General features: G+C 46.5%; 1 protein-coding gene across 1 annotated transcript in view; it reads right to left on the bottom strand.

The window, feature by feature from the left end:
- The window catches only part of LMOD1 (leiomodin 1 (smooth muscle)), a 57,593-nt gene extending 43,620 nt beyond the window's left edge, over window positions 1-13,973 (bottom strand). The window contains exon 1 of the mRNA XM_006890542.1: window positions 13,713-13,973. Within this exon, the coding sequence (XP_006890604.1) occupies window positions 13,713-13,973 (261 nt within the window). The remainder of the gene's footprint in view (window positions 1-13,712) is intronic.
- Window positions 13,974-14,516: the final 543 nt, after the last annotated feature.

Below are 14,516 nucleotides of genomic sequence, written 5' to 3'. Positions count from 1 at the left end.
AAAATAAAAATTTTGTTTTCTCAAAAAAAAAATTAGCCAATGAAAACCTTATGAATCACAGCAGAAAATTGCCCTGCTTGCTTGCTTTGAATATGTCATCCGGCTAGAGGAGGACATCATGTTTGGTGAAGCAGACAGCCGCAAGGGTAAGGGAGGCCCTTGGGGATACGCACGGGCACAATGTTCACAAGCAGAGAGGAAAGTGCTCATTTTTATTCCTTAGAGCATTGGTGTATTAGAATTTATGGTCAGCAGTCCGACACGTAATACGCTATGCCACCAGAGCTCCTTATGCATTCTTTCAACCCAACACTCAAACTCAGTGCCACTGAGTCAGTTAAAACTCACAGCAACTGGGTTTCCAAGGCTACAAATCATCAGAGGAAGAGACTTACCATCTTTCTCCAGAAGGGGGATTTAAACCAGCAGAGAAGTGCAGCCTTTGAGTGAGCAATACTACACCCGAAGGACTCCGCCACCAGAGAGGCCCATGCACTTGTTGCTGTTTCTGGTGCCATCAAGTTGACTATGACTCACAGAGATCCTTTGAGCAGATGAAAACCTCTCCTATTCTGCTCCATCTCCACAATCTCTGCTATGCTTCAGCCTTGAGTCACAGTCACAATGCTAATCTGCTTCTTTGAGGACCTTCATCTCTTTCTCTAGACCCTGTTTTACCCAGAGTAATGTCTTTTTCCAAAAACTGACGCCTCTTGACAGTAAGCCCAAAGTATGTGAGATATATATTCTTTCCCACCCACTAAGTCCAGTGTGAAGTGCATACTTAAGAGGGATAAGTCTGTAAATGCGTGCATGAGCACACAAACACACAAATTATATTTGCCTGTTTGTATTTGTCTCGGATCGGAAAGAACCCAAACGTCCATTAGCATTGAAGTGGAAAAATCAAGTGGAAAACCACAGACTACACATGATGAATCTTATAAATAAAAAAGTTGAGTGAAAAAAGTCAGACACAAAATAACATACACTGTATGACTCTAGAGTTTAGATGTATAAAGCTCAAAACAAGACAAGGCTAATTTCTGGTGTGAGAAGCCAGGCAGGGGTTACCTGTGAGGGAAAGAGGGTACTGCAGTTTATGTATATCTTGTTCACTTTTGACAATTCATAAAATTCTATACTAATGCTTTGTGCTCTTCTCTGTAGGTACTTTATATTTCAATAATAATCTATTAGGGGAAAAATATATATATATAAAATGTGCCATACAAACAAAGCAAGATATATTGAAAATAAAGAAAGTAAAGCTTAAATGTGTATCTGAACCTGCCCGGCTAATAAACAGTGTGGTTGGGAATTAACCCCAGTCCTACTGCTTGTCAACCCAACGCTTATCCCCCTACTCCAGCTGTCAGTTACATGCTGTCACTTTGTCCTGGGCATGAGTGGCCTTTGGGACAGAGATCGAAGCTCTGGAGGTGAAAATCTACTGGCCTCCCAAGCAGCTCGGCAGTTGGCCATTGTCTGTTCAGATGTCTGCTTTCCTATCCACAAGCGTTTTCTTGTTTTTTTCTACCTCACCCAAAGAGTACTGAGCATTCTCCCCGTGATCCGAGGCTTAACCTTTGACTATTGTCACAGCCTCCTGCTTCCTGCCCCCTCAGTTCATTCTGTGTATGACCACAAGGCTATCTTCCCAGAGGGCACTGTGTACACAAGTGTCAACACACTAAATACCAACTTCGTCTTCCCGTCATAACTACATCCTGGTTAGCCTCCACTGCAATGCCTTCTCACCCAGTCTGAGAGACAACTCAATCTGCTGTAAATGTCGACCCCTTCCTGCCCTTTTCTCAGTGCTGTCAAAGTTTCCCTTGCTGCAAGGATCCTGGGCAGTGCATATGGTTTGCACTTGTTAAGTCTGAAGACCTCTCTAAAGTGCTGAAGTGCCAAGATGTCAGTCTGGAGACTAAGGTATGTCTGATACATGCCATGGTCTTTGCAATCACTTGCTATGCATCAGAGAGCTGGACAATGACTAGGGATGATAGAAGAAGGAGAATTGATGCCTTTGGGCTGTGGTGCTAGAGTATTGAATATACCATGAACTGCTAGGAGAACAAACAAATTTGTCTTGGAGAGGGTGAAGCCGGGCTGCTCCTTGGAGGCAAGGATTCTGAAGCTTCATCTGACATAATTTGGGCATGCTGCAAGGAGGGACCAGTCCTTGTAGAGGGACGTCATGCTTGGGAGGGTAGAGGGACAGCGCAGGAGGGGAAGACCCTCAATAAGATGGATTGATTCAGTGATAGGGTAATAACGGGAGCAGGTGTGTCAGAGATGGTGAGATTGGCACAGGATAGGGCAGAGTTTAGGGCTGTTGTGCATAGGGTCACTGTGAGTCACAGGTGACTCAATGACACATAACAATAACAACAACATCAACAACAAAAACAGCAACCAAAAGGTTGGTGGTTCAAACTCATCATGGAAGACACAGACCTGGCAAATCTGCTTCTATAAAGATTACAAAGAAACTGGGTAACACATGACAGCTCGAAAACCACACACTAAGGGAGCTCTGGTGGCCTAGTGGCAAGAAGCTGCAATGCTATCCCAGAGGTGTGTGGTTCAAATCCACCAGATGCTCTGCTGGAGAAGGAGGGACAATCACCTCCTGTACCAGTCAGATCCAATTTGATGATACACACACAAAAAATAATAAAATTTTAAGAAAAATCACACACTAAAAACCAATATTAACAACAATGTGTCCCCTCTACTGAATTATCCCATCAGCTTATGAACACATTAATACCCTGAATCATCAGTCTTTCAAAAAATCTCCTGAGTCTACATTTTCCTCTATCACCCTACTTCACCACTTTCCCTATTAGAACAAAACTCCAAGAAATGAAAGACTTGTTCGTATGCTCTATCTTCAATTCTTATCTCCCCTTCTCTTTCTTGCACCTACTCTTTTAAAAATTTTACTGTGATGAAAAATTATCGCAGCTTTGTTCACAATAGCAAAGAGTTGGAAACAACCTAAGTACGCATCCACAAACGAATGGATAGAAAAGCTGTGGTATATTAACACAATGGAATACTATGCAGCATTGAAACCTAAGGAACTCATGAAATATTATTGAAAATGGGTGACCCTGGAGGACATTATGCTGAGTGAAATATCTCAGTCACAAAAGGACAAATACTGCATAGTGCCTCTGTTGTAAAATGGGACTGACATCAGGGTTAGGGGAACACTAAGAAAGATGGGTTCAGTAATGTATACTGTATTAAAACAGATGAGGGAAAGAACTGTTTAAAAGGAATATGTGATTAGGTATTATTGGCATGACAGGAGTCCAGAATGAAGGCTGCATAGTGGAGTGGACTTGGGGGGAGGCATTGTAAAACAATGAAAGAATTTTTCTTTTACTGTTCAAAGAGAAGAGTGATCTGGGGGGAAGGCTGGGCAGGGAGAAAAGTGCAACAATGAATGAATGGAAATCCTAAGTCTCTAAACTTACACTAAAATTAATAAGAAAAAATAAATTTGTTGAGAAAAAAATATATAACATAAAGTTTGCCAGTTTTACCATTTTCCAACAAGATAAATTGCATTCACAATATTGTGCTGTTATTGCTACTTTTTATTTGCAAAACATTTATAAGAGAAACCATATATTCATTAAACAATAACATCTCATGTTCTCTTTGTCCTAGTTCCTGGTAACCTCTAACCTTCCTTCAATCTCTATAATTTGCCCAACCTAGATCTTCTTGTAAGTAGAATCATACAATACTTGTCCTTTTCATCCGGCTAATTTCACTTAGCATACGTTTTTGAGGTTAGTCTATGTTGTTACATATATAAGAACTCTATTCCTTTTTGTAGCCAAATAGTACTCCATTGTTTGGATATACACATTTTGTTCATGAAGTCAGCTATTGGTGGGTGGAAGCTACTCTTCACTACAGTGAAACCATTCTGTCAAGGCCCCAGTGGCTTCCATCTTGCCAGTTACCATGGTTAAGTGTTTATTGTCATCATATCCAATCTCTTAACAAGAACGGACACAGCAGCACATTCTCACCTATTTTTTTACTCTTGGTGGCGAAGGTGATTCTCCACCCCCACCACCCCACCCCACCCCACCCCACCTTGAGGTTCCTTTCTCCTTTGCTTTTATGAAAGCGCTTCGGTTCGCTCCCACTTCTCAGTCCCCTTTATGACTCCTTCTCCTCGTCCACATCTTACATGTTAAAGTAGCAGTGGCTCACTCCTTGGCCTTTTCTCCAGCACACTCTGTCCCTAAGTGATTTCTGCTGATTATAGGAATCAGCTATATACTGATGACTCTCAAATTCAATCTCCAGTCTCATTTTTTCCATGACGACCAGACTTCTATGTCCACTGTTAAAGCAACATTTCCTCCTGAGTGTCTAATAGGTAAAAAAGAATATTTAATTGGCTCAAAGCTGAATTTGGCTCAAACCCCCTCCCTCTTCCTAGCATAGAGAATGGCAACAAATTTACCCAATATGCCAGGCAGCTGGTAACCCTGACTCCTCTCTTCCCTACATCAGCTGGATCTCCCTGTGTTACCTTTTTAGCAAATCTTGACTCTAACCACTTTTCTTTCAGCTATCCTTAAACTATAGCAGGATCCTTCCAACTAGTTTTCCTTCCCCACTCTTTCCCTGGGGTAGCCTACTTATCTTAAAGCTGCCAGAGTGTCCTTTCTAAAGTATACAAATCAGATCACATCTCTCCCCTGCTCAACACCCTCCAATGACGTCTCACCGTACTTGGAATAAAATCCAAACTCTGTCTGCTGCTCTGTGAGGCCCTGCATTAGCTGAGCTCTGCTTACTGCTTGGCCCTTATCTCCTAAGCTCCCCGACTCTGCTCCAGTTACACTGGCCTGGCTGTGCCTCTGACACACTAGATCTGCTCCCACCTTCATGTTTGTGGCTCTCTCTCTACTTGGAGAGCTCTTTCTCCAGAACGTCCCATGGCTGGCTCTTTCCAATCACTCCTGTCTCTGCTCAGGTGTCTCCTCTTTCCTGAGACTTGAGCCCACAGCTATAGTCACCATGTCAAGCCATCTCACTGAGGATCTTCCTGTCTTTCAATGACCTTTCAACCCTTTCCAAGGATGATGTCCCTCTCCAAGGAATAGCCTCTCCTAGAAACATGCCCAATGTATGTAAGATGAAGCTTTGTCATCTTTACCTCCAAGGAACACTCTGGCTGTATTGTCTCTAAGACGTATCTGTTGTTCTTTTGGCAGTCCATGGGATATTCAGTACTCTTCTCCAACACCAGAGCTCAAAGGCATCAATTTCTCTTTGTTATCCTTATTCATTGTCCAGCTTTCAGATGCATAGCAAGTGATTTAAAAAGATCATGAGCTGAATCAGGCTCACCTTCATGTATTCCATTTCATTTTTTACTTTCAATATTTCTACATTTATACTTCTAGATATATACATAATCTCACTTCACTCAAGCGGTTTGAATTCATGATGATCCTTTTTCCCCCTATAACCATAACATAACCATAATTTTTTTATAACCATAACAAACTGGCACAGAAGAAGGCCCTCTACAAAACAACACAACAACAAAGGTTCAACGATGGAGGTGTTCCCTTTGCAAGGCTGAAGATTTCAGTCTCTGGAATTTAGGCTGCAGTCCTTGTGTTTAGATGAGTTGCTGGGTGTTTGGACAAAGTCCATGCTTTAACCAGATTTGAACAGAAGAATGGCCACGTGGGCTAGGTGGAAGCAGATGGAGTGCTCAGTTTCATGTGCCACATAACTACCAAAGTTTCTCCCCACGATGCAGTGCCAGGTGGGGTTGTCCTTCTTGCCAAACTCCTCCTTGAGGTGGGCTGTGATGTCCTTCTCTATGTTGTGTTTCTCTGATGCCCAGGTCACACACTGCATCCCGCCGCCCTGTTCCATCTCCTCCGACATGTCACACATGGTCACTGTGGAGCAGGGACGAGCGACTGTGAAGCAGGGACAAGCGACTGTGAAGCTTTCTCCATTTGGGAGGTTCCTTCACAATCAGTTGTGACATGGCGATTGGAAACCGGCTTCCATAAACAACAGTCTGGCTGTGGCTCTGGGCACTGCCATCTTGGGTGACCCAGAAGGAAGTCACTAGAACTCATGATGATCTTAAGGGGAGGACACTGTCTAGCTTTCTCCTGTGCAGCAGCCAATGGATTCAAACAACCAGATATGCACACAGCCTTTGTGTTATCAGTGCAGCTCACTAAGCTACACCACCAGAGCTCCCTTTATTCTTTGTAGCCCATGTGTTATAAGTATAATAGGGATCTATGCTACATTTAGGGTAATATGTAACAGATATATATCTCTCTATCTCTATCTCTATCTATATCTATATATGTAACTGGTGGCCTAGTGGTAAGGAGTTGTACTGCCAACCCAAAGGTATATGGTTCAAATCTACTAGCTGCTCCGAGGGAAAAAGATGAGCAGTCTCTTCCCGTATGATTTATAGCCTCTGAAAACCCACTGGTGGATCTGTTTTGAATTGGTTCTGACTGGATGGCACATAACAACTACAGTAACAAAGTTGCATATGACACTAACAATTCTCTATACATATAGGCGCAACTCTGATGGTGTGTCATACTGCTGACCAAGGAGCTAGGGATCCCAAGAAGTCTGAATCCAGCAATAACTTAACTGGTGAACAATGGACAGTCTCCTCCTCCTCCCACTAGATTTATAGCCTTGCAAACTCCGTGGGTGAGGGGTGGAAATCAGCCCCACGGCAGTGAATTTGAGTGTGATTTGTATGCACATGCACTGTCTGCCTATCTCACTCGTCACATTTTAACTCTCTGAGCATCTATGAAGCCCCTGGGGTATGATCAGAGTGACCACAACCCATCTGCCCCTGGAGGCCTGTGTGTTGCTCTGACGCTGCACAACTTTCACAGAGCTCCTGGACCAAAAGGTCCTAGAAAGAAAAGTCTCACAATCTGCTTCTGGAAATCAGCCAGGAAAAGCCCCCTGTGGCTCCCCGCGGCCTGGTTTGCTGAGGTCACAGGCCTGGCCCACGGCCAGGCAGTGTTTTGCTTCGTTGTGAGCAGGGTTGCCATGAGGCCAGGGCCAGCTCAGGAGCAGCTAATAACAGCACTAAACAGAAGAGCACTAACGACTAAATGGAATCCTTTCCCTCCTTGTAAACATGAGACATGGGATTTGATTAACAAATCCCACCAGCAGAGTGAAGAGACAGCCATGCGATCGGAGGGGGAAATGGAGTGAAAGGAAGAAGACACTTAAAGGCGTCCCCACCTTGTTTGCCAAGGAGCACGCTGCTGGGTCCATACCACCATAGAGTATTTTGCTTAAACCTTATGACCATCTTGTAAGTTGGGACTGTCATTTCCGTTTTATAGGCGAGGAAACTCAGTTTTAAAGAGGTAAATAACTTGCTTGGATCACACAGCTAGCAACTGGTTGAGCAGAAATTGAGAGCAGCCCAATTTGGTCTCTGAGTATTCTGACCATGGTTGTTGCTATCGTTAGGAGGATGAGCCTCCACCTCACAGTGACCCCACACGCAGCGACTGGAAGTCTCCCCCGATCCCGCTCTGTCCTCTCAGCCTCTGCTGGGCTTAAGGCCATTGTTGAAGTTACTGCTCACTTCACCTCACTGAGGGGCTTCCCTCCTTCTGACCGTACACTTTCCCAAGCATTAGGACCACTACGCTTAATTTTTTTCTTCAGCCTGTTCTTTTCTTGCAAGTCTGGACAGCAGCCTTGCTGGCTCCATCCAGAAGAGCTGATGAAGAGAAAAAACTGAAGGCATTGCTGGGTCCTCCGTGAGGAAGGTAGGGAGGGATTGAGAGGAGGAGGGATGTCAGAGGAAGATGCCTTTTTTATTACTAGCTGTTGTATACAGTGTTCTGATGACTTTGAAAAACCATGGTTAAATGCTTTGTGCCAATTTTATGTCTCATCAACAACAACCCAAGGGAACTCTGGTGGCCCAGTGGTAAGAAGCTGCGTTACAATCACAAGTGCATGTGGTTCAAATCCAATGGCTGCTCCACAAGAGAAGGTTGGACAATCTCCTTCCACATGATTTATTGCATTTGAAAACCCCCTAGAGGGTCAGCTATGAGTCGGTTACAACTTGACGGCACACACCACCACCACCACCCCTGGCCTTTGCCTTCTGTCCCTCTCAGTGCACTCCATCAATCTTTGCATGCTCAGGTACTCGCTTCTCTTGGGATGGACATGGGAGGTGAAGGGGGCAGGCAAGTAAGACTCAAATTTTGACTCAAACCTCAACTTGGAGGTGTCCAGTTGTGCCACTTCTTGACCCCCACCTTGGAGCCTAAAGCGCCCAACCTGTCAGGATGCTGGTAGCGGCCCCCCCTAGGTCAGTGCGATGTGTCCACAACCCTGACCATTTACATCCATCCTCTACAGGGTCTTTTCATTTTTACTTAGAGAACTTATTGGTCTTGTCTGTCTGTCCCACTTCCCCCTCCATTCCCATCCAGCCAAATTCTTCTCCCTGCTCAGCTGGCAGGAGAGAGAGAGAGCAAAGTAGACACATGGGTGCATCCACGAAGGCTGGGAGTAGGCATTGAGTCTTCCCTTGTTTAATGTTTTTCCAAATTACATATTATACACACATGAAAGAAAACGTATGCATGAGTAACAAACACTGAAGTGCACACTGTGGATTCAACCACCCACTGCGAGAAACGAGAAACACTCAACTGTTTTTGGAAGCTCCGGATGGAGGTGGCTATCAAATTCCAGGGAGCATTTAAACTTGTCTGCTTCCCTCTGGGCAGCTGCCTTTGCTTCCCTGGGCCGCCAGGCCCCCATCACCTCTCCTGCCCTCTCCACCTTGGTTTCCAGTGCTATTTTGGGTGTGTACCAGTTGGGGTTAATCTCCTTTAATCAGTGAGCGTGCTGTCCAGCGCAGTCCTGACAGGACTCAGCCCTTGGAGGCCTAAAAGGGCATTTTGAGGGTTTGTGCTAGGAGGCCCCAGGCCTTCCTGGCATTCCCATCCCTGCAGAGATACCAAGATCACTGAGCCGGGACCAGAACTGGTGGAGCGAGGGGGCTGCTGGGCTGTGAGCTGAGCAAACAGGGGGAAGGTCAGGAGGCTCATGTCGAGCAGGGCTTGGCAAATGGGGTGTGTCTGGTTTGCTTCTCAAGTTTATCTCAAGGGAGAACCTAAGAGTTTCCTCCAACCCCCAGCTCAGCTGCCCCTGCTCCTGGCTGGATGCAGGTGCTAATCTTCCACCCCTGGTCACGCCAAGAAGGATGGGGGAGGCAGGCTGGAGATTTTCTTTCCCACTCGGGAAGGAAAGAGAGAACACATGAGTTGACCTGTTGGGATCCGGTTCCTGAAACCTGAGCCAAGGACAGCGGTTTCATTGCACTTTTGGCTCAGCGCTTGCCAGGGGCTTTGTCTTCCACCTGGGCTGGAGAAGAGTTCCTCGGGGGCCAGATGGAACTGCCTGTCCTCCCGAGAGGGCTGCCTTTCGGAAGAGAAGCAGAGAAGCAGCCAATGGCCAGCACCACCCAGCTCCACCTGTTCTGTCTCCCTGGCCCTAGATGATATTCATTCAAAACACAAAGATTGACGATCAAACTGCATGCCAGGTCCTGTTAGAGCTGATTCCTCCAGAATCACACAGGGGCAAGGGAGACAGATGAGAAAACAGGCAGTCACAACAGAGGGATACCACTTTGGGTTGGTACACAATGCTCGTGGAGAGCCCAGAGAAGGGCCTCACTTCATGTCATGATGGGGATGTGGTCCTAATTCCTGAAGGCCAAATCGGAGTTAACCAGAAAAAGGCATGGAGAGGGGTGGACAATGTTGAGGGGAAAGCCAGTCAATCTAGAAGGTTCTCAGCTCCCTGGAGAAGTCAGTCTCACTGAGAAGCAGCCAGAGGCCTCTTCCCTAGTCCAGACCCGCCTGCCCAGGCAGCTACAGTTTGAATCCTGGGGCTCCCTCTTCCCAGGAGACTAGGACTTAAGACCCACCCAGGGCCTATTTCTATACTTGGCTTCTAGTTTTCATAAGCTTTTTATATGGAAAATTTCAAACATAAGTGGAAAAAGTAGACCCGTACAAGGAGCCTCCATGTGGATCCATAACTGGTAGCTCCATTGGTTTTCAACTCATGGCCAATCTTGACTCTCCCAACTCCCCTCATATTTAAAATGCTTTACAGCAACTCTTCTACACCTTACCATGGCCCCCCATAAATAATACTGTCTTTATGTCTGAAAGATAAGAATCTTTTAAAAGATCTATCTGAAATACCATTGTGGCATTTGAGAGGAATTAATAATTTCTTAATGTCATCCAATATCCAGGTAAGATCTACTTTCCCTAATCCATACTTGGTTTTATTAGTTTTAATAGCTATGTTCCTACTCAGGGGAGGGAGGGAGGGAGGGAGAAGGGAAGGAGAAGCTTTCATTCTGTGTTAAGCCCAGAATCTGGGTAGTGCAAAATGGTTAACATGATTAGCTGCTAACTTCAGTTGAAGTCCACACAGGGGAGCCTCAGAAGAAAGGCCTGGCAATCTCCTGAAAATCCAGGGCCTTGGAAGCCTCCACTAGACTCCTCCCTCTTCTTCCCTGGGTAGAGAGGAAGAGGCGCATATATCTGTTTTAGTTGACTTGTAATTTCTCACACGTAGCAAAGGTGACAGCTCCCAGCCAGCGGCTGAGAAGGCAGTTCTGGGGAGGAAGAGACCAAGTCTACTGGCCCGAAACCCTACTCAGTGCTCTGTCTCTGTGATGTCTGTAACACACACTCCCACCCTCTGCACCATCCAAGCTTGTTTCTCTGGCTACTAATAGAACAGACAAGCTGTGACACCTGCCTGAGACTAAGCCAAATGGAGGGCTGGGAAGGGGGAAAGAGTTCCTTTCTCTCACATCGCCACCTTCTGGGTTCCTTAATTTAATGAAAAATTTTATAGCTGCCTTTTTTTTAAGCGCTGATTACATACAAGCTATGTGCTAAGTACGTTATTACCTGTTTTAGTTTGCACACACAAACCTATGAAATGTCTTCAGTTCTACAGATGAGGGCATCGACACTCAGTTTAGGTAACTTGTGAGTTAGATATACAGGCAGCCTGGCAGTCAGACATGCTAGTTCTCAAACTAGGTTTTTCTGATCCTTGAACTCCAAGATCTTGACTGCATGTGACTATATTGCTCATTATGCTAAAGAAGGCATTTTTTAATGTTAATTTCCAATTGCCCAGATTTGCCTCTGTTCACAGCTTAGTATGCAGCTTGAACGTAAAGTCATTTTGCCAGCCTCCTTTGGACAAGGAGTCCTGGTGGTGCAGTGAGTCAAGAGCTGAATGGTCAACTAAAATGTCTGCTGTTTGGAACCACTAGCCGCTCGGTGGGAGAAAGATGAGACAGTCTGCTCTTTTAAAAAATTATAACCTTGTGAAACCTATGGAGCAGCTCTTTGTCCTGAGGGTCACTGTGAGTCAAAATGGACTTGACATCAATCATTGTGCCCTTAGAGGAGACATGAGCATTCCATCCACCTGGGGAGAAAATGGTCCTAAAGGTGCCTTCAGCTGGCAGACGCACAGCCGTACACAACTCACTACCCTGGCCCCAGGCTTGAGCTCTGTCTGCAGAAGCAAGGAGGGAGGTACCCAGGGAGGAACTTGCTGTGATATTAACTAAGGGAAAAGGCTTGTGAGGATGGGATTTCTAAGGGCTTGAAAGGTTCTCATACTCTTTGCACCTTAAGCATCCTGGTTTGTGTTTGACTTTAACCTCAGCTACATCTTTCTGAAGACCAGAAGTCATGGGGTACAAAGTAGTCACAGATGCAGGACTAAGGGACCAGGAGTAAGTAACACTTCAGAGTGACAGATAGTCCAAGTGGCCGATGGATAAATGTACCAAAGTTGTTTCTGTGAGTTTTCCTGACAATTCTCTTGAGGGGCTGGGGCCCCCACTGCAATAAGACATCATGACTTGCCCAGAGGATCATGAGTTTGTGAGCATATGTCTCCCTCCTACCTCTGACTTCTTGGCAACACCTTTAATATGGGCAGGGGGAGGAAGCAATAGTCTACTGCACTTCACTGTGCTCCTCATTCTCCCACCCACTTCACACAAGGAGTCAGGAGCTAAGTCCACAACATGCTCTGTGACTAGCAGTCAGTACAGTTTCCTGTCTGGCCAGACATTCATGGCAGTTTCACATGGCAGTCTCCTCTTTCCTATTTTTTCTCTGTGAGAGTTAGTGTGTCATTTGAAGCTCTGTGATGTTGGTAACCCTTGCTCTGGGCATCTATCTGGGTTTTACTGATTGACTTTAGCCACTAATTCATTGAAAGATAACTTTTATCTTTTGCCCAACAGTGAGCAACTAACCACTAATGACTTTTGTTTTATTTTTATAAAAAAAGGAATTGTGGCTAATTTTTTTCTGGCAAGACAATGGCTAATCCACAAGAGATGTGATCAGTAAGTGCTGCACATGTTATTGCACTTGACTGTCAACCTCAAAGGCTGGTGTTTCAAGTCCACTCAGAGGTGCCTTCAAGGAAAGGCTTGGGAATCTACTTTCAAAAAATCAGCCATTGGGAACCTCATGGAGCTCAGTTCTCCTCTGACAAATACGGGGTCACAAGGAGTCAGAGGGGACTCAACAGAGGCAGGTGACTGGTTAGAAGGGGACAAGTACAAAGGCTTTGGACAGTTGGGTTTGGGTTTTTTAAGTTTGGTGGTTTGTTGTTGTTTTTGTTTTGTTTTCAGATTACTCTTTTCTGTGAACAAAGGGATCCTGCTCTTAAAATGCTAGCCCAATTCATCCAAAGGTAACTCATATTTTGCCCAACAGTGAGCAAATGGATTCCGCCATGCCAACCTCCAACCCCAGAAAAACAGAAAGCAGGTTTGTGTGTCCAGTGGATCCTGGATGAGGACCGATGCTTCAAACACAGTTGCCCCTTGCCCTGACCCCGCCTAGTGGCCGAACATTGCTGGGAAGTCTCTTCATTTCCTAGCAAAGAGCTGTTGCTAGTTTGTGAAAGTTCTTAGCACCGAAAAAAAATAAAATAAAATAAATTTTAAAAAAGAGGGGTGCTCCCTCAAGGGGACGCTCTAGGGGATACAGAAAAATCCCATCTTACCCAGAGATAAAATTGAAGCCACCAGGCTAAGGCACAGACCCTTGGTTGCATGCCTCCCATGGCTTTTGGGCACCCACCTGCCTCCTCAAACCATCAGTGCCTGTACTTAAAAATGGAGGCTTTCTCTAGAAGGAGTGTTTAGCTGTATTTTCCGAGGTGCCTGACAAGGGACGGCAAGCACCCTTCTGTCCTCGTTTCCTCTCAGTAGTATGGCATGTGGAGGGGGAGAGGGGGCGAGTGTGGTGGGACCAGGATGGAATGAAGAGAACAAGAATACCTCAAGGACCCCCTCTTGTCACCATTCTGCCTGTGGCCCTACTGGATATTGTGGAATATTGAGTTCCTCCGCAGGCTACAACTTCTGGTTATAAGACATTAGGCGCAAGGGTCCTAGCTTAGTGGGACCAGGAGCTCAGACCTTTGCCAACAAGACACGTAATCTACGCGAAGCAGCCCCGCAGGCCCTGGGGGAGGTCTCCACACCCCCTGCCTGCCCCCTGCGCCCCTCCAGGACCGCTCACACTCACGTCTATGGACATCTCCCTCTGAATCAGCTTTTTGGTCTCCTTCTCACAAAAGTCGAGCATCGCCTCCCGGTCGTACGTGCCGGTGGACGGCTTCTCCGTCTGGTTTCTCTGCCGCAGCCCTACGGGGATGCTGCCGTCGGGGTCCACCACGTCCAGCTCCTTCTCCAGCTCCTCCATCTCCTCGGGAGACAGGGTGGACAGCAGGCTGTCGATATCGGGGTCCTCGCTCACCTGCCGGCGGTACTTGGCTACCTTGGACATGTTGGCAAAAGGGGGATGATGCAGCTTTTGTGGGGGCAGCTGTGGGAGGCTGCCGGACAGGCGGGCAGAGGACCGTGAATGGAGTGGAGCGCTGGGGAGCAAACCCGAGCCGGGTGGAGGACGGCAGCGGTCTGGCCCCTCCGCGCGGCACACAGGTGTTGAAGTGTTAACTGGAGGCTGCAGCCTCCTCGCAGCTGGGACCCGCGGGCCAGGACCGGCCACCCACTGACCAATGAGAGCGCAGCGCTGCCGGGCCCCGACCGCAGAGGCCAATCCCCGCGCAGGGGGCGGGCCCGCCTCGCAGCCAGAGCTGTTTGAAACTTGAGGACATTCCAGGGAATCTTGGAGCGCTGCGTGACCAAATTTAGTACCGAGCGCTTAGCCTTTTAAAGACAAGGGGGCCACGCAATGAGAAAAAGATACAAAAAATGTAGACACAGGCTGGCAGAAGGAGATCAGAGGCAGAGATCATCAGGCAAGCAGAGACAAGGCCATTGCGGGTTCAGGCCAGCTCCAGGCAAGTTCCAACACTTGATTTCACGT

The sequence above is a fragment of the Elephantulus edwardii genome, unplaced genomic scaffold (genome assembly GCF_000299155.1).
Source record: "Elephantulus edwardii isolate Elephantulus edwardi_28Jun2011 unplaced genomic scaffold, EleEdw1.0 scaffold00090, whole genome shotgun sequence".
Classification (NCBI taxonomy): Eukaryota; Metazoa; Chordata; class Mammalia; order Macroscelidea; family Macroscelididae; genus Elephantulus; species Elephantulus edwardii.
The sequence above is the reverse complement of the archived record's forward strand: the minus strand, read 5'-3'. Positions and strand labels throughout refer to the sequence as shown.